Raw genomic sequence first — 20,953 nt, 5'->3', positions numbered from 1 at the left:
TTCTTAGTTCTCCAGATTTCAAAGCATGTTACGTGATGGGAATTTTCGAGTTACTGAAACAGCCAACTACTGGCACCCAGTAACTTTGAACCAGGTAGGAAGAGAGTTGAGAATGCATTTAGTACAGACTATTTGATGTATTATTTAGGGGTGTGCCTCTTGGGGGAGGGGAGGCAGCCAAGCCAGATAAAGTGTGCATCTAGTATGTCTTAGAAACCACCGTGCGTGGTGTAAATAATGCTAGATTCAAACAAAACTACCTACAAATTAGGGTATTAAATCACAACTCACATTACAATAACATGATTTGGTTTGGTGTTCACTGGAATAGAACTGATCGTATGGAACTAATGTGATGTTTTGTGTGAATGTCACATTAGTTATGCATTTGTTACATGAGATCGTGGGTGCCAGAATGTAATTCATTGGAATAAACAGAAGAGCCTAGTGGCATTAAAGCCTAAAGCTATAAAGGGGAATTTGCCTTCATTAAGCCTTCTCATACTGTAATTAAGGTGACATTACATCCAGCGCATTTTCTTAATAAATATCTCACACTGACATCAAACAAAGGAAGAAATCAGTAATACTATTTATTTCTGCAGATTTCATGCGAACAAAGATCATTATATAGTAAGTGGTTTTTGTCTAAATATATCATGCAATGACAACACATCCTAGCACTGAATAGAGAGGTGGTGGGTTTGGCTGCATGTGTGTGTATGTGTGTTTCAAGCCTTTCTCTTGACTCTGTTGACCAAACCATGGAAGAGGGAAACTGTGGCGATTCTTATTATGCTTTTGGAGCAAGAAGCTCTGAGGATGTGTGTGTCTTTTTAATAGATCACATTCCCCTCATCTATATGTGTCTAGTTGTAAACCTAAGACCTAGATATGAGACCAAAAAAATCATGTCTGTTCTAGAGCTGTTACAATGTGAGCTTTATTGTCATGGGCAAAGACTATGGCCTTATTACGTCTGTTAACTCCACTTAAAATAAGGTTTGACATAGAGTAGTGGCTCAGAAAGGTTTAAATGAATGAATGGTAACTATCACTCACAGTTTCCACTTATTCAACAGCTAAGTCTCTATCAATGTATTTGATGGAAATGCAATACATAATAAAACTCCAACAGAAATAAGAATTGATCATAAAAAAATGCCATAGAGAATTTTTATTGCATATATCTACCTCTCCCCAGAGACTTCCGTATGAAACCCGGAATATATCTAGTGAACACGGATCTTGGTACCCATCTTTAGGTGTGCAAAAAAGGGAGAACTTGTTTCATTTTTCTAAAACTAGATTTAATTTCTCCTTTGAATCTATCACCTCCTATTAAGGAAGATTAATCTTTGTCATCGGCGAGTTCCCTTCCTTTTCCCATGGGGTTTTTGTCTAAGTTTCCTGCGAATATAGAAAAGAGGCTTTGGACAAAGCAAAGCACTGTGTCTCCATGGTACTCTCTCTCGTCCTGGGTGATGGCTCCATGTGGGTAAATGATGAGTCTTTTCTCATCCTCCTCTGCAAGGTCCTTCCCTAATTGGTTTATTTCCTTCTTTGGTTCCAGGTCTTTCTAGTGGGTGATGCTGTCGAAAGCCCAATCCCACCTCAATACTGCAGTCATCATGTTTTCCTCTAGAACACTGCTTCTTCTCCAGGAACTCACCTGGGAAGAGTTTCATGTCCTCTCAGCTCTCAGATCCCATAAAACTACTTTTGGTTATTTGCGGTTGCCTTAGCTTTTAACTAAAATAACAATGCACAAGACCTGTCTTTCTGTCTTTGCTCTCATTACTCTCCCTCGGACCCCCTAAGCAGAGAGTCTTTGTATCCAAATATTTACCCTATGCAGTGATAGTCTTTTCTATTTTCCTATGAAGAGCCTCCACGGCTTTTCCATTTCTGAAGAAACATTCCTCTTCTGTGTCCATAAGCACAGGACCGATGAGCTTCAACGAGTGTGGGTAGACCAAGGAGAAAGTTACAGTATTGAGGGAAAGTCAGCTAGCATTACAAAAATATTATTCCACTCAGTGAGTGTTCTGTAGGCAGATGAGTGGGACTGAACAAAGGAGGAGGAGGGCAGGGCTGGGGAGTGGGCAGAAACAGGGAACGCTGTCTGGGCTGTGGAGGGACCAAGTGAAGGTTGCCAGAGGCATGTTCTAGAGTTCAAATCTTAGAGGTTGGGATTAGTCAAGGGGACACAGCAGCCAGGGAAGACTAGGGACCACTCACCAGAACTCGAGTAACAAGTTCCAAATAGAGCCAGATTTATAAGAGGAAAGTTTTACAAAAACTAAAACAAAAACAAAACAACAAAAAAATAAGACCTCAGATCTTTGCCACTTGCATCCAGAGTGCATCCATGTTTCCCTGCTCTGGAATCAGAGAAAACCTGGGATCGCTAGATCAGCTAGCTGAGTACCAGAAATAACACTTTCAAAAAAAAAAAAAAAAAGAAAGAAAGAAAGAAAGAAAAAAAAAAAGAAATTAACACTTTCTGACTTCCAAGGCCAGGTCACAAAGAGCCATGCTGTTTGGGTTTTTGTTTCTTTCTTTCTTTCTTTTTTTTTTTGAAACATTTGCTCTGGAGTTTCTTCTTCTCAGAAATGAGCCACCATGCTGGGAGAAACCCAAGCCACGTGGAAAGGCCACGTGTGGGCACTTCGGTCAACGGTCCCAGCTGAGCCAAGCCTTTTGAGTCACACAGGCCAGGCGCCAGACTTGTGAGCGAAAGAGGCTCCAAGTGATCCTAGCCCTTGGCCATTGAGTCACCACCAGTCCCTGGACTCTTCCCAGCTGAGGCCCCAGACAACACGGAGCAGAGAAAACACAAGCCATTCCAGCTATGTCCTGTTCAGATTCCTGACCTGCAGAGTCTGTGAGCCTAACAAAATGAATTTTGTTGTCTGCCACGATTTGGGGCTGTTTTTTGCCTTTTTTTTTTTTTTTTTTTTTAAGTGCAGTAATGGATACGTGGAACAGTCTGGAACCAAGAAAAGAAACACCAGAAAAGTAGCAGGCTGGCTGGAGATGCCCATTGCTTTAATAGAAGGCCCACCCAAGAAAAAACAAAAAACAAATCAGCCTCCATGGCACAGAAGAGCTAACATTTATAGACTATCAGTCCGTGACAGGCACAGACCCTTTGAAATGTACTATTTCAGTGCCGTACGCTGTGCAATATAAGGAGTATTACTTACTGACATTTTATACAAGAGGGAAAAGAGGCAAACAGAGGTTCGATATCTTGCCCCAAGTGACTCCTCAAAGTGGAAGGCAGTGAATCCAAACCCAGTCTGTCTCCAGCACCCATGTTCTTAAACACATTAGAGAGCCTGGTATATGGGCCAGAATCTGTGTGGGTCCCGCAGAAAAATCTGCAAACCTAGAGAAGTTTCTATTAGCACTGTTGATTTATAAGAAAAAACAACTACTGGCCTTTTCCCTCAAGAAACTCTATTTAAAGGATAGGAAAAACCACGTTTGACATTCTCATATCATTTCAAACACTATGATCAAATGCAGGTTGGGCTTTACGGCCACTAGGATATGCGGGCTAGTAAGAGTTGCTTTTTTATGGAGAAAAGACAACTCTGGATTCAAAGAGAACACTGGGATATAGACACAACTGGAGAGAAAAATCACAACAACCGTCAAGTATGAAAAGATATATTTTCATTTCATTTCATTTCATTTCTCTCATGAGACTTCACCTCAGTCCTCTGCAACGGGCCCTGTTACTCCCATCACCAGGACAAGGAAACTGAGACTCAGAAAGCTGAAGGTATTTGTCCAAGAACGTATCACATACCCCATAGCCTTATACAAGGATAACAACAACAACAACAAAAATGCCTTTCTAGACCTCTTTTCCTACAGCGAATCACAACCCACAGACAATGAGTTTGTACAAGTTTTCAACGCCTCCTGTATGATTTTCAGTTTTGTGCAGTGTGTGTGTGTGTGTGTGTGCATGTATGTGTGTGTGCATGTGCACGTCTAACACTCTACGCTCAGCAGTTCCTCATCTCAACCTGGATGTGATTAAAGTTCCGCTGACAACCAAAGAAATAGTCAAGGCTATTATCCAGCCTTTTATAATAATCCCCATAAACAGAAAAAACCTGCCTGCAGGTCTCGCTAACCGAGGTGAGATTACATTTGCCAAGCTGTTTTGCTTCTTGCTGTTACAAAAGGGCAAGTCCATCTCGTGAGCTCCATTGTGGAAATCCACAAAATCCTTATCCATCTTTTCAATTCTATTCCATGATGCTCATATAAGCCACAAAGGGGGAATTTGATTTGCTGTTGCTTAAGCAGGAAAAAAAAAAGAGAGAGAGAGAAAAACTCACTGATTTAGATGACTTGAGTAGGAAGGCCAGTAGGAAAGGGTGAAAATCCTGAAGTAATGTCATTGAAGAAAAGGATGAGGAAGGAGAGAAGGAAAAACAGGAGGACATGGAAGAGAGAACATTTCTTCCTTTGAACCATAGACCACAGAGCATATAATATCTGTGAGTATGACTAAACTGTAAGATCTCAAAATAGAGACTTGAAATAAGTTTCTATCTTGTCCACACAGCTGTCCAGAGCCTGGTGGGGAAGCTTTACTATTGTCATCAGGGCATCTACTCCTTCCAAGGAACGGAGGGCTGCTCACATCTTACTATCCGGAATGGAATAACCTGGTTGCACTGAGTCACAAGGAAGCCTGGAAAGAAAGCAAGCCAGCAGTGTGGCTAGGATCTGGGTGAAAACTCAAAGCATTATATTACTAAAAGGAAGAAGAGACAACAGATATTGGGGGGGCAATGATCAATTTATGCCACGGTCCAGGGGTTGGGAAACCATAGTCCAAATTGGGCCCACTACCTGTTTCCGAATAGCCTGGGAGTTAATACGGCTTTTACAGATGAATATTTACAGTCAATTATATGCTAAAGGACACTAACTTTGAACCCCAATTAAGCAAAATGTTACTCCCTCCCAAAAAGGGATTTTATTCTTTTCATGAGTAAAACTGTGTTGCAAAAATTATACTAGATTATCATTATTCATACTTTGAACCTCATTCATACAAAATCCATGGAAATTTGTTTTCCCCTTCTCATTCACGTTCCAGGATCCTACCCTTGATTTTTCCTGATGGCCCAGAAAGCCTACAGTATTTTCTACCTGGTTCCTTAGGGAAGAATTCGCTGACCACTGTCCTCATCTGGACTGGACTAATTTAGTGACACTTCTGCAACGCGTGGAGGGAAGAATGGGCTGTGGGTGGTATAGGAACCCAGGAGCCTGTGATCCCAAGGAGTCTGGCCGGGGTTTCTAATTGTAGTAAAATGTCCTTAACCAAGTCACAAATCTAGCAACTTCTGTTAGCTCAAGCCCTGTGGGAAAGAGGAATGTAAGAGAAAACAGTCTCTGCACAGCCACAGTCAAAGCTTGAAAGCTGTTCTCTCATGGTGCTCCATGGTGCAGTGCCCTCATATAAGACGCAATTCCCTTAACTGTCAATGACTTGACTGGGTTAGCCCATCTCCCAAACCCATGGCAGGGCCACAGCAGTACACGGGAAGGGGTTGGGGAGGAAAGAGGACTGGGTAACAGCACTGTCTCTAGGGCCATTAATACCAGGGACCACAACCTCCATTCCAGCTCTGAAGTCCCCAAGGACACTACTGTCTTACAGCTCGGTGAAACAAGGATCTTACAGATGACCCTGGGCCATCAAGCTCAGGTGGAATTATGATCATTATATTCTGTCTCAAAAGGCAGGGAATAAAACACTTGAGAAAGTCTATCGTCAAAATAGTGAAGAGACAATTTGGGCCATTTAAAGACACAAGTTAGATTACTTAATTCATATGGAACTCGTACTCTCCCAAGAACTCACGGGAATAGGATGTGATGATGTCCTTGTAAATATATATATTTTTAAAAGATTTTATTTATTTATTTGGCAGAGAGAGACACAATGAGAGAGGGAACACAAGCAAGAGGAATGGGAGAGGAAGAAGAGGCTTCCTGCGAAGCAGGGAGCCTAATGCGGGGCTCGATCCCAGGATCCCGGGATCATGACCTGAGCCAAAGGCAGACACTTAAAGACTGAGCCACCCAGGCACCCTGTAAACATATTTCTACAGTCTCAGCAAACAAATTCTTTCAACCTAATATTTTTTTCCAATCTTATTTATGTTGTGTTATTTAAAAAAGACTGCATACTTATTGATAATATTGTGGCAAAAATTGCCAGTACTTTTCCACTGATTGCAAATATGATTATTTTATATATAAGTGACTGGAAATCAGCTCATTGGTTTAAAGAAAGGAGGAGGAGGCAGAGGAGGAGGTGGGATAAGGCGGAACAGGAGGGGGAGGAAGGGATCAAATGGGCTGTGAAGGAAATAAACAAGATGGCGTATTAAAAAAGAACAAACAGAACTTCCTTTCTGAAAGGTTGTCAGTGCCCTCTGAGGAGGTAAACGTTAACCTGACCCTAAATGATAAAGAGTCCTAGGGTGGAAGAGCAAGAGGTAGGCACCCACACACGAAAAGGACAAGTGAACAAGGGCCATTGGAGGACCACCTTCCCAGTTTTCAGGGCTGTCCCTCTCCCTTTCAGAAGGACAGAGACCACCTGACTCAATGGGTGGAAACATGATGAGGCATGACCTATCAGTCTGTCCCATGCCCCTGGCAACAGTGATGGGTCCCGGGATAAGCACACTGGCCAATCTGGGCCAAGGAGACTCTAGGAGGAGAGAAACACCTCTTCCAGGCTGGTTGATAAACTGCAGGGGTGTGTTTGGGGCCATGAGTCATCCTGCCACATCACCAGGAGAGCCTGCGTGTGAAGGAAGCCAACAGAGAGGACAGCCGAGGTGAGTAGGAGACACCAAACCATTCGTGATATTGTCATTTGAAGATCTGAGGTCACCATGCCGAGTTTCATGCATGGGGTTTTTTTTGTTATGTGACCAGCAAATCTCCCTTTCCAGTTTGAGCCAGACAGGAGTTTGGTTTCTGTCACCTGCAAGAGAAAACACCCTGACAGCAAAGGGGGTTTTTGGAAATAATGGAAGTTAAGAGTCCTTGTGTATTGAGAGGTACTTGTGCTTCAAGAGTCCTCTCAACATCTTGTTGAAGAACTTGGGTCTTAGGATCTCCATGTGGGGGAGGGGTGAGAGCTAGAGAAGTGTTTGTGGAAAACTAGCCACGAATGATGAGGAGGGAGATACAACTCTAGGGAGTGAACACCTTCTTTCCCTCCCTTCCCACTGTCCTGCCATTAAGGTAAAGAAAAATCAAATCGATGCATGTGGGAGGAGCAAGAGACTGGCAGAGGGAGAGCTTGCCCAAACCTCTTGAGATCTACACGCTGGACTACTTGTAGTTTTGTCTGCCCACAATCTCTTTGGCTCAGCATCACTCCTGGCAGTCTGGGTGAATTAACCCCACCTTCCTTTCCTATGGTTCACACAGTTTAGGACGGCTGAGGGAATCTAGAGGAGTGGACTATGTGACCCAGACCTGGCCAATCGGCGTGTTCCATCTCCCCGCCATGGTGCTCTTAGTGGCCTGACCAGAACTGATCCAGGGACCTGACCAGGGACACTGGGAAGGAAATGCTGGCTTTCAGCTGGATTGTTAGGTCCACATGGAGAAGATTCACCTGCAAAGAGGAGCAGAGGATCAAGAAAATGAGAGACAGGCTGACTGAATGCCTTTAAGCCCTTAAATTCAGACACACGTGAAGTGACATTTACCATTTCAACTTTGTGGTCCTATAAGCCAACGAATTCCTCCATCCCTCCAGAGCCAAGTTCCTCTTTTCACCATTTATTTCCAGGCAAAGCGTGGAGGCTGAAAAAAACAAATCATAAAAAAGGTGTTGACTGAAAGAAATCTCTGATCTCTTTTGTAAGGGATAGAAAGATGTGTTAATGTGTTTTCCCTCAGACTTTGTAATATGGCTATTTAAATTCTATAACATTCTTAATACTATAATATACCAGATCCATGACAATTAATGTGGCTTTTGTGGGTTGGCCTACAACCAATTAACTGAACTTTTGAGATATAACCTATCTGATAGGATTTGCCTGCATTTGAAAAAAAAGATATCATTGAGGATCGCCTGGCTGGTACAGTTAGTGAAGCCTGTGGTTCTTGATCTCAGGTTCTGAGTTCAAGTCCCACTTTGGGTGTAGAGATTACTTAAAAATAAAATCTTAAGAAGGGAAAGAAAAGGACAGGAAAGGAAAGGAAAAAGAAAAGAAATGAAATGAAATCACGGAGAAGATTCTGTAAACTCTGAATACCATATAATTCTTCTTAACTCCCTTCCACCAATAATCAGTGAGCAGGACCCAAAGTTATAAACCCCTTGTACTGTAGCCAAGATCTGCCCCCTTCTTCCCACACATCAGGTATTTGTGTGGGATACATGCAGTATGAGGGACTACTTTTTACCAGTCATAGAAAATATATACTGAGGGCACCTAGGTGGCTCAGTGGGTTAAGCTTCTCCCTCTCTCTCTGCCTGCCTCTCTGCCTACATGTGATCTCTGTCTGTCAAATAAACAAGATCTTTAAAAAAATAAAAAGAAAAAGAAAAAAATGAAAAGATACACTGAATGTGAGCATAAGAAAATTTGTATTTCCATTATAAATGATGACATAAATTACTTTTTAAATTCAGGAATAATAATATTTTAATGGGAATAGTTCCCTTAACCAGAATGTTATATTTGCAATGGAAATCCAAACCTCAGCTAATCTGCTTATTCAGGAAGAATTCTTCGGTGACAATGGTTTTTCCCCATAGAATAATAAATAAATGTAAGCATACTTAGGAATAAAAGAAGTTATCTTTTATCAGCTCTATATAATTTCTGTAAGATCTCTGGAATTTCCCAAACTATGTTCTTTGGAACCATGAACAAGTGTTTTACACACACACATACACACAAAATCCTGTGGTCAAATAAGATTGTGAAACATTCAATACTACTGTCAATCCGGAAAACTCTCAGGGCATACTAGCACATTTGAAAATGTGAGAAGTCTCGCAGTACAGATACCTGTCCAAATGTGTTTCACACAGCATTTCCCAACATTAAGTTCCTCAAAATGAAATACGGTGTTTTGCTTCCTATCCCAACCTCCAAACCCTAATTCCCCAAAGCAACTTTGGAACAGCTTGTGGAACTAGTTCCATAAAGCAAAGTTTGGGAAACACTAGTTGAGTGGTTTCTATCTACACAGATTTTGCTGTCTGAATAATATGGAAGACATTTTGAGTGACAATTACACCCATTTGGATTTAACTTCAACTGACTCCATAATTAGAAATTTAAAATGCAAATTTTTCAAAAGCAAACTGCCTTTACCATTTAGAAATGTTGCTGAGACTTACTTGGATTTGCGCACAGTTCTATTACTTTCCAATATATCTGGTATAGGTAATAGGCTCCAAAGACCTATAAATATTGAACACAAATAAGATTAGCCATGTCTAAATTTTATCTCTAAACAAGGGTTTGACAATTTTAATATGGCAAATGTGCTCTGGTTCTTTCTTTTCTTTCTTTCTTTCTTTCTCTTTCTTTCTTTTTTTTTCTTTTTTTTTTGTACATGCCTCTTGGGAAAACTGGGAATGGAATGGAAGCTTTTTCATTTACATTCTGCACAAGATGTATATTATGGATTCATGTTAGTATGAGTGAGGACATGAAGCCGTTGCTATTGAGCCTCAGATGTGGTAGCAAAGAATTAAGAGATCATCACCATCTCTCACTAAATATAATGAAAATCTAACTTTACAACACTCCTCTTAAACGAGCTTGCCTCATGCTACTTGGCTATGCATTAAATCTTGGCATACACAAAAAATAAAAACAGGGTAGTTCTAAAGGTTCATTTATGTTGGCTGGATTATGAAGATTAACTCCTCAGATGGTGTTCCAAGAAAGTCATCAAATGTAAGTATAATTGAAAATAAAAACCTAAAAACCATTTAAATATTGATAGGAAAGTGAACAGACAGGATATAGTCAAGACATCGCTCTTTAGATACATAACATCAGTGTCTATCATAAAGGATTAAAAAGTTTAATTCTCTAGGGAATATAATGGAGATTTCAACTTCAGTAAAGCGCATTTCCTGGGAATAATATAGCATAATTATTCTCATAGCAGAGGCACCCGTGAAGATTATACACATTTAATACAATTTAAATTTTAGGTCATTTGTGCTGATGGTGTTTTTAAAAGGTGATAAATTGGGTTTATTATTCTGTAAAATATTCTAACCCCGGGTCCTAGATACAGGGCAGTCCTCTTCTCAAAAGCACCCTGTGGCTTCTGTCACCTTGCTGGTTCACAGGAATATTAGCTCTGTGCTAAAACGCAGCATTTCTCACAACGCATGCCACCATTGACACACACGATGACTTCGTGAGGTCCAGGGAGTGGGCGCCATTTTCTTAATGGAGGATATTATGATCATACAATCACAGCTACCATTTACTGAGCATTTACTATGTGCAGCCAAGCAAAAATTCTCGTCTGTTTGAATGGACTTCACAAGACCACCACGTGGTCGCCGCTGTTAGGACCGCCGAAGAACGGAAAGGAAATTGAGGCACTGAGAGGCTAAGTAACTTACTCAACACCACAGAGCTGGAAATGGGCAGAGGCAAGACCAAAATTCAGATCTAGCTGCCAGTCCATGTTTCGTCACTTTATGAATAGATTTATCGGTTAAGTGGGTTCACTTAATAGAAAATTTAATAAATCTAAATCTGTGAATATGAAATAAAGTCACACAAGCTGTAGGCAAATGTGTGATGTTCAGGTCACAAGGCTTTAACATATAGGATGTGGGTTTTTTGGGTTTTTGTTTTTGTATTCCTTTTGGCAGGGGTTAGCTAAAGATTAAGGATCCTTAGAGCTTGTGAGGTGATCGTGAAGAGGCAAATGCCAGGACAGGGTTACGATTCTGCTGCAGACCTCCTGAGATGAATAGCTCCAGCCTTCAGCTTACCTGCTTTCGAGGTTGCCCAGAAAACTTCTTCTTGACATAGGAAATCTTCCTACTTTTACATGTTTTTAAGGCATCACATAATCACTTTTCTATGGGAAATAGAAATAATTCAAATAACTCTGAAAAAGAAAGGGCTTGATTATTGTATATTACAATTTAAGGGAAAAAAAATCTAATTTAACAAAAAGCTGACAATCAGGTCAGAAGCATTACGGGAAGTTTCTTGCTCGTTTTCTCCAGAGGTTAAACCAGAATATTTTTAAAAGAGGGCAGAAGTTTAAGGTCTAGCTAGGGAATAAAGACATGTTTTGTCTGACACTTCCCAAGTCAAATCCAACATTTATCAAATGATTCTTAAGTGCTGTATTTAAAAAAAATACAGCCAGGAGCTGGCAACCTGGGTATATTAAGCTTTCATTATTGTAAATTTGTATTTTAAAAACCCAATGTCTTTTTCGTAAATATGCAAGGGCTTCTCTGACAATTTCTCTTCTTATAAAGCCACCTCTCACTAAAACATGTTAAATAAAACTCCTGTACCTAAAATGAATTCTTGGCATCTGGGAGTTTAAAATCTCCCCCAAATTCAGAGGTAGCTGGGGGGGGAAGCTGTATAATTATAGTTCATCTGAGTGCAAGTCACAATCAAAAATGTTGAAAACCGAAAATAAGTATCTTAGAATGGCATTTCAAACAAAAAAAGTACTTACTGGCATTTAAAAATTTTTCCTGCAATTCGTTATTCGTTCCATCGGAAGAAAATGTGCACTGCCATTTTGGATAAGGCAAACAATACTCAAAATTGTCATTAACTAAAAACAACTGGCCACCACTATGTGAAAAACCAAATGCTTTAATGAGGCTATCAAGAACAACAGTTCAATTGTTTCATTAGATACATTAATATCTATCCATAATATACAGTGCTATGGACCATACAGAAATGATTGCTGCGTCCAACAGCAGGGGACTATATTATTAACATTACAGTACCAAGCGTCCGCAAGAGACAGTCATTTGTCTTTTTTTTTTTTTTTCAAGAAATAGGGTCTTTTAATATACTGTTATCAACACCAACTTTTCCCCAGTGCATTTTTAAAAAATATTAATAAGTGCATTCCTTTGTGCTTTATTTTATATCTCTTAACTTCCTATGTATTTTATTTGTTCTTATTGCTTTATTATTTAAAAACAACCAGAAAGAACTTTGTCATCCTGTGTATGACCAGGTTGGTTGTAAGGGTTTTTGGCAAAGTCAAAAGGTTTGGTATTTCCATGGCCTTACCCGGAGGCAGGTGGACAAGTTTGGCATTTTGGTCACTCCATACGGAGGCCCAACCCCGAGTCACAAGTGTGCTCTCAGGGACGGGGGGAGTGGTGTGGATCATTCTCTTGTGGTCACAAACGACGACCCCAAACCACCGCTTCTTGGCTTAACTAGTCCCTAAAACAAATCCACACTCGATTTGGCAAAAAAGAAATAAATAAAACCACCCCCCGAGGCTGCAGCATTCTCCTGGGCTTCCTCACCCGCCACTCCCAGAAATTGTCTCTTAAGAAGAAGGGGATGGGGAAGCAGGTGGCAGTGAGCTCAGGAGTTGCGAAAGTCAGGACAGTGGTACGAGATGCCATGCTTCCTCTAACAGAGCTTTGTGTAAGGTCACTTAACCCTGGCCATAATCCCTGGGCCAGGGGCTCGTCAACCTTGCTCTGTTTTCAAGAACCCTCACCATCAGCTAAAGAAAACAAGCATCATACCGTCGCGATCTTTGATTTCTGCACCCAGCTCCCCTCCCCCCATATAAATATGAAGAGAAAAATAGACAATGCTATGATTGTATCAGTGAACACTATGGTACAATTAGCTGTTCATGCAGATTTGCATCACTATTCTAGGAAAAGAGCTATACAATTAAGGGGATTGAAAGAATGGGAATTAATTTTCCCTACCCCCTTTGGTAATAAAGCTATAAAACTGATCGCATCATCAATGTTTCCAAGGATTCTCATTGCCCGACGTGCATGGGAACTATGCAGTTGATTATTTTCATGGAAGCCATCCATTCATACACCTGACAATCACACCTTCTCTTTGAACCATCCAATACCCATCCGCCAATTCGTATTTGACATTTAAACTCATTTTCTTAAAAAAAAAAAAAAATTCCTCCTGAATAAGGTTTCCTGATGAAAAAAGTTGGCACTCTGTCACTAAAATATATTTAATATGAAAAATACCATCTTGAAACTGTCTCCTATATTACGGTTCAGTCAGTGCTAGTCCAAAAAAGACTACTGCTATATTTAAGGCACTTCATTCTGAATGGATATGCTTTATGCCACTTGCTATTCAATTGTAGGCTGCTACTGAGAAATTCCATTCAACAGCCTGGCTCTTAACACCATATGTCAGCTGTATAAAACACGTAGGCCAGATAGATTACATGTAACACTACTGTTATAACAAAGGACCACACAAGTAGATAATGCACTGAAACTAACTTACAACTTTGCTGCTTGTTGAAACACTGTTACCCAGTAACAGTAATTTGCCAATACAGTTATTTCTCTCCTTCTAAAAATTCAGCAGCTGTTTGCTGAAATAAACCCCAATTTAAATGACCATAATGGGCGTATCAACGCTATGGTGATCATTCTCCAAGAATATTGCTACTTTTATATCACTAAAAATAAATATGTAAGTTTATTTTCTCTAGAAAGCCAGTTTTCGCCTATTAATACTACACCTTAAACGTGTGGAAAAAAACAGTTCCAAGTGAGACGGTAATATACAAAATATTCGCAAAGCTCTCTTTAAACACAAGACCTTGCATAAAAGTTTTCTTTCACGTGGGTACAAAGAATGCGGAAAACCACCAGTGAGTTGTAAAAATATTGAAAACTTTCCATTTTAAGATGCATATTCTTACAAATTAATACAAACATACTGAAAAGAACGATGATAATAAAGAATCTGTACAAATCAAATGAACAGTAAAACATAATTTAAAAATAAAAATAGGAAAGCCAATTAGAAATGTGCCCAGTTTGGTTTTCTTTATCAAAAGTGAAATGGGAGAGAGAGAGGAAAAAAATTTTAAAAAGGACAACTTTCAGTGCTCCTCAATATTTTGAGAGGACACTCATTTCCTTTCGAAATAAAATATATCTTATGGAAAACTGAATCACACTAACTGATGAGGAAAACTGTAACAGAGCACAGAGTGAAGGACAGCAAGATTAGGGCCCATGTGTCAGGGCCTCGCTCTCTAACCCTTCAATATCACTTGCACCTAAGTAAGGGATCAGCTACATTTTCTAACCAGACAATCCTCATGAAATTGGGTGCACTTTTTTTTTTTTTAACAGAATATTATATTGCCTTAAATAGCTTGCAGTAGAAAGACTAAATGCTGTTAGTACGATACTGGATCTTTAAGGCAGTACCAATGAATCAATACATTTACAAAGTAAAAAAAGGTTAGTGTGGATTTCTTCCTTTCTTTCCTCAATCTCTTTCTCTCTGCCTTTTTTTTTTTAAATTTTTGGTTACTTTACATTCTTTCAATTAAACTTTACATTTAATTTCCAAAGATGTCACAGGCATAAAAAAAAAAAATCTCAAACCAAGTTTCCCCTGAATAAAAATGGACAGAAATTTCTCTGATGCAAAATCCTCTTGCTCAGAAAGCTAAAGTCCAGGGTGAATTCAGTTCGCAGATACTGTACACTCATTGTACAATACTTTGGAGGCATCTGTAGTTGTAAAATAGAATATACAAGTCTGTTTCACAAAATTCTAAAAATAAAATATATCCTGGGCTATTGATAAAGCATGAAAAAAACTTTCATATTAAAGGAAAAATTATCAAGAAACCCCCTTCGGGGAAATTATGAAACCTACGAATCAAGAAAGGAAGCAGTTTCGGAAAGTGCAGGGCAGGGCGGCCCGCTAACAAGCGTGCTCAGCTTCTTCCATGCTCATGCTGCTCCTTCGGCTGCTTGCTTTGGAAGCTCCGGGGGACACTGACGAGAGCAGTGGGTCAGTTATGCCAACGGGAGAAAGAGTGTCATCCATCAGGATGTCTTCCAGTTTGGATCCCATTTTCGTGGGGACGCTATAGGCTTGGTTACCCTCGGTCCCCGCGCCAAGGCTGTTGTTGAAGGTGATGGTGCCGTCTGTGAGATCTAGCGTCGTCGTGCAAGGTAGGTCTGCATGGTGCTGAAGGAGGTCTTGGTTGCAGTTCTCGAGAGTGGGTTCTTGCTTGATGATCCGATTCACCAGGTCGGGGGAGCAGAGGCCCGTGGATGGAATAAGCGAAAGTCCGTGGGCTCGAGCCTGCATTTCAAGCTCCTAAAATGAAAGCGAAAACCCGATGTTTCAAGAGGATTTTAGGGCAATCCAAGGACTGTATGTGGTACTATAAGGGGGTATATGTGTCGTTATGTACTTGTTCAAACTCACAGGCTGTACAACACCGACAGTGAACTCTAAGGTCAAGCAGGGACTTTGGGTGATGGTGTCATGCAGTGTAGGTCCACCAGTTGTAGCAAATGTACCACTGTGGTGGGGGGCGTTAGTGGGGGGTAGTCGCATACCTGTGGGAGAGCAAGGAGCATACGGGGAGTCTCTTTACCTTCTCCTCAATCGTGCTGTGAACCTAAAACTTCTCTAAAAGTAAAGTAATAGGGGAGTCTGGGTGGCTCAGTCGGTTAAGCATCTGCTTTCAGCTCAGGTCATGATCTCAGGGTCCTGGGATCGAGTCCTGTGTAGAGCTCTCTGCTCAGTGGGGGTCTGCTTCTCCCTCTCCCTCTGTGCTGTCTCTCGCTCTCAAATAAATAAAATCTTTTTTTTTAAAAAAGTCTTTAAAAAATCTGACAGAGGAAAAACAATCAATTATGAAAATAATTTTTTTGCTCTTTTCAATTAATAAATGCTATTTCTTCCAGTAGAGTATAGGAACCACCGGTAGTACATGACATGAGTTTTAAATGCTACACAGATTTCATTAGGTATTAATACAGAGACTGTCTCCCCCAGATGCTCATATTCCTGAAGATAAATTTTAAAAACACAGAAATAAAAATAAATATAAAAATAAAATTTCAAAATGTGAGCTGATAAAAGAAAATGTTTGGTAAATAATACAGTCCTGGGGTCCCTAAACTCTGAACACATATCCAGGGGTGCTGCAGTGAACTCACAGGGCACTGTGACATTTTCAGATAACTGGAGAAATAGCACACTACTCCAAGAACTACCAAACTCAAGAAGCCTCATGGTCTCAGCAGTAAACTGTGCGACATGCTTCTCCATTGCATATCATTGTAAAGCCAGGTCTTTGGTGGTCGCTGTGATAAAAAGTAAGAACTGCATTAAAACAAACACGGGATGAGAAATGAGGACGGCACTGTCCAACTGGATTCCGTGGCTGGAGAGGTTGTGCAGTGTGCAACAGACACACACAGCCCATTAGTAGGTAATACAGTTATTAGAACATCAAATAAAAATGCTGTTTTTCTTTCGGCTTATATGTTTTGTATTTTCAAATAGCAACTGAGTTGTTAGGACCTCAACATTCATTAAGTTGGTTGGACCTAACAAAGAAATGGTAGGTACTCCTTTGGCCTAGTGCACAGCTAAAGAGTTACTAAGATACGAAGGGTATCATGACCTAGTACAGTGGGTGGGAATGGCAAAACTTGTGGAAGTTGTATACAAGGAACTTAAATTGGAGAAGTGTTGCCTAACTCATCTTACCAGGCCCAAGGGAAGTGTTGTGCTTGGCTGGTTTGTTTTTTTAATTCCAAAAGAAAGTTTTTATAAGGAGGATGAATAATTTCTCTCTATACTTTCTCCACATCCTTCCTATTACGGGCTGAATTGAAAAATTTGTTATGTTCCAAGGTGAGGGTATCAAGCCCCGCATCAGGCACCCGGCTCAATGCCCAGTCTCCTCGAGAGGCTGTCCCTCTGCCTCCCCACTCCACTGTGCTCACCCTCTCTCTTGTTCTCTCTCCCCCTCTCTTCTCTCTTTCTCAGTCTTTAAAAAAAAAAAGAAAAGAAAAGAAAAATTCATATGCTCAAGTCCTAACCCCCAGCACCTCAGAATGTGTGTTTTGAGATGCTGTTTTTTAAAGGGGCAATTAAATTCAATGAGGTCATTTGGGTGGGCCCTAATCTAACCTCCAATAGGACAGATGTCCTTAGAAGAAGAGATTAACATATGATCTCACCGATATGTGGAATTTAAGAAACAAGGCAGAGGATCATAGGGGAAGAGAGGGAAAAAAAATGAAACAAGACGAAACCAGAGAGGGAGACAAATGGAAACAAACTGAGGATTGCTGGAGGGGTGGGGGTGGAGGGATGGGGTAACTGGGTGAGGGACTTTGGGGAGGGCATGTGATGTAATCTGCACTGGGTGTTATGTAAGACAGATGAATCACTGACCTCTACCTCTGAAACCAATCAGACATTCTTTGTTAATTAACTGAATTTAAATTTTAAAAAAAGAAGAAGAAGAGATTAGGACACACGGACACACCTAGGTTAAGACCCTGGAAAGCCTTTCCTGGAAAACCAAAAGGCAGCCTCCCAGAGAAGTACAGAAAAACTAATTCTGCCCACACCCTGACCTTGGGCTTCAGCCTTCAGAACTGCGAGGAGACGCATGTCCCCACCTGACCTGCAGTATTTGTTAGAGTGGCCTGAGTGGACTAATGCAATTTCCAAGTGTCACAGCCTCCCCAGGTTTCTCTTTGCAAAATGCCTTCCAAGCAAGCTCTTTGCACTCTCCCTGAGTATCCCTGGACCCTCCTAAAATGAACCCAAATGACTCTCGGTGAGTGTTCTATGCTTTTCGTACTCGAATATAATAACGACAGAATATAAATGTGAAGTCACCTTGCCACACGAAGGAGGGACAAGCAGCCTCTAGCGCGATCCAGCCACTCAACCGTTGCCCACAAGCCTAGAAACGCACTTTCCTGAAAAGTCACGTCCACTGTGTAGTCCAGATTGTTCTCTGGACGCCGGACACATAACAGACGGGAGCCCGAGATGTCACAAAAGTACGTTCATGTTCCTTTACTCGATCTCCAGCAACACAAGTCTCTTTGGGCGTCATTTTAAAGCCTTGGGCTGTTTAATAAAATTACGGTTCCAAAGATATTAAGGCTTCATGCTCTTTCTTCTGTGAAAATTTCTGCATGCATCACTTGGAGTGAAAATGAAAGGGAGCCCTTAGGCCCAAGCTTAAAACATGCACTATTGTAAATCTACACCAACATGCTAATACGAACAGCTCCCCCACATGTGTAGTTTGTTTTAAAAAGAAAAAAGTTGGATGAAAAGAGGCAAACATCTCATTCTGATCTCTTGTTGTTTAATTAAAAATGTTTATCAGCTGATTAAAGCATTACTTAGATTTCTAAACAATGTGCTAAGTCTCATCTGGAGAACTCAGGCTCATTGCATGGCGGGGCCTCCCTAATTAATAATGTTTTCCGTGATATGCGTTAAGTTCTAGAGGCTATCTCATGCTGTCACCGGAAGAAACCTATGATGCTGTCACCGTGGCATTTCCAATCCCCATTTTTCACAATATTCATATTCCACACAAAGAGACGAGTTTGGATGCTGAAAACAAAACCTAGTTCTCTTTCAAAATAGTTCCTATGTTTTAACAATTGTATAAGGAATAACACATCAGTATACGCTGCTTTTATAAAAGGGTATGTTAAGTTCAAGAGAAATGGACCTATGGCTACTTATGATCATACGAACATAAAACAAACAACAAAAACTAAAAAAAAAAAAAAAAAAGGATTTTCAAATGACATGCAACCTCTGCTTCACTGTGGACATTCTAAGATGCACCCCCTAGAGGAGAATGGTCTTCTGCCTCCCTGCTGAAGATCACTGTCATGTCATGAGAGAAGTGATATTGGGAAATGTCAACCATCTTCTGGGGCGTTCAAAAGGTCGGAGACCATTATCATAAATGAAATACTCTGTTAAAGAGGTTGGGTGTCCAGGATTCACACCACCAGATGGAACACACTGCTGTCTGAAGGGTCAGGCTTTGCTGGCCACAAACAGTTGCACTGGAAACCTGAAAATATGGTAAAAGGCGGGTCCATCTACTCAAGAAGAAGGTACTCTGTTGTCTCTTACTGGTGGACTGTGCTCAAGGTCAGCAAGTAAATGAAAATTACTCTTGCCAACTCCTTTGGTCATGAGCAGGGAGTCCATTTTTCTTTGTCTTCTTCAAGACAGTTTCGGTGGAAGTTATGGTTATGCCCTTACCCTCAGCATGAGAGCCCGAGTGCCTAAGAGAAGTACCATGAGCTCATACTACAGAAGAACTGCCCCATTTCACACTTCATACTACCATGTTTACTCAGTACACAGAATGACAGATGAATTCCACATAACAAAATTAGTATCTCTCCCTCCAAGAATAAGTAGCATGAGTTAAAGACAATAATTTCACTGTCTGCAACGACTTCTAAAATTTTTATCTTGGTAAGATCTTCTGGATGTCTCCAAGTTCCTTATAAACATAGGCTTTGACCATCGGCTGCATACCCCCACCGAATACTGAGGCATCTTGGTATTTAACAACTTCAATTCTTATTCTTTGAAATAATTTTTGCTATTGACTGAATGTTTGTGTCTCGCCCCACTCCAAAATTCCTATGTTGGAATCTAATCCTCAAGGTGATGAATTTGGAGGTAGGACTTTGGGCAGTAATTAAGGTGTGAGAGTCCTCATGAATGGGATTCATGCCCTTATTAAAAAGAACACCAGAGAGCGCTCTCCCACTGTTATCACGGGAAGACCCAGGGACATCGCCTCTGTCTATGAAACAGGAAGCAGGCTCTTACCAGACACTGAATCTACCTGCACCCTGAACTTGGACTTCCTAGGCTAAGGAACTTTGAGAAATAATGTTTGTTGTGTAAGCCACCCAGTCCGTGTTATTTTGTTACCACAGTCCAAATGCACTAAGCCAGTTAGGTTCTATAAAGTGGCTCTGAACCTTGAATTAGTATGTACCAAACGATTGCTTCTAAAAGAAATACGGAGTTAGGTTTCTAGGAGTATCTTAGTCACATTTTCATTAAGAAGTCAACATGTAACCTTGTTCTATGTTTAAAGACACCTTAATACACAATGTTGATTTATTAATATGGAAATCATAGCCAAGAGCACTGGAACTTACCTACAAAGGAAACTTATCTCCAGAAGATACCTCCCAGCCTTTTCGTGCTTAGGAACACCAGACAACTTCAGTAATACTCTTAGGAGCCATTTTAAACAGCAAAATTCACCCATAAAACCCACAGAAATGTGAAAGCCTGGGACTAAGGACCATGAAAAGGAAGCTTATGGTGTGAGCTAAAACAAGACAGCAGGTCATTGCCTTGTTCAACCTTAACTCAGATTAGCCACTCTGCCCATGTCCACGAATGACCATGAGAGCACCATGAATGTTGATCTTGGGCTTGTGGTAAATTTTTATGAGTGGCAAATTCACAAAAAGGCAATCCATAAATAACGAGTAGCTACTGTATTAGGATCATGTAAATCAAGTCTCCCATGGCTCATTATATCCCCTTTCCTCCCACCTCCAACTCAGGGACGTATCGCAAACCCCTCACAACACATGCCCCGTACCTGTATTCTGAGCAACAAATGCCGGTTGGCGTGCTCCAGCTTCTTCTGTCGGTTTTCAAGTTCTTTTGCGCGCTGCTGTTCTCGCTGCAACTTTCGGATATAGTCCACAGATGCTTTTAAGATGGTTCCCTTGTTCCAGCGCATGTCTCTGTAACGAAGAGGAAGAAAACAACCTTTTTCGGGATTCAAGGCACAATGAAAATTCATCATT

The 20,953-nt window shown here is 40.7% G+C and overlaps 1 protein-coding gene across 12 annotated transcripts in view; it reads right to left on the bottom strand.

Moving 5' to 3' along the window:
- Positions 1-11,889: 11,889 nt before the first annotated feature.
- The window catches only part of MITF (melanocyte inducing transcription factor), a 216,707-nt gene continuing 207,643 nt past the window's right edge, over positions 11,890-20,953 (bottom strand). For all 12 annotated transcript variants that reach the window (XM_032867370.1, XM_032867372.1, XM_032867371.1 and 9 more), the window contains 2 exons: positions 20,743-20,890; positions 11,890-15,410 (listed from right to left, as the gene is read on the bottom strand). In XM_032867370.1, the coding sequence (XP_032723261.1) occupies positions 15,009-15,410; positions 20,743-20,890 (550 nt within the window). In that variant the 3' untranslated portion in view covers positions 11,890-15,008. The remainder of the gene's footprint in view (positions 15,411-20,742; positions 20,891-20,953) is intronic.

The sequence above is a fragment of the Lontra canadensis genome, unplaced genomic scaffold, assembly GCF_010015895.1.
Source record: "Lontra canadensis isolate GAN:19392208 unplaced genomic scaffold, GSC_riverotter_1.0 scaffold34, whole genome shotgun sequence".
In the NCBI taxonomy this organism is placed as follows: domain Eukaryota; kingdom Metazoa; phylum Chordata; class Mammalia; order Carnivora; family Mustelidae; genus Lontra; species Lontra canadensis.
This window is presented reverse-complemented; position numbering and strand designations above follow the sequence as displayed.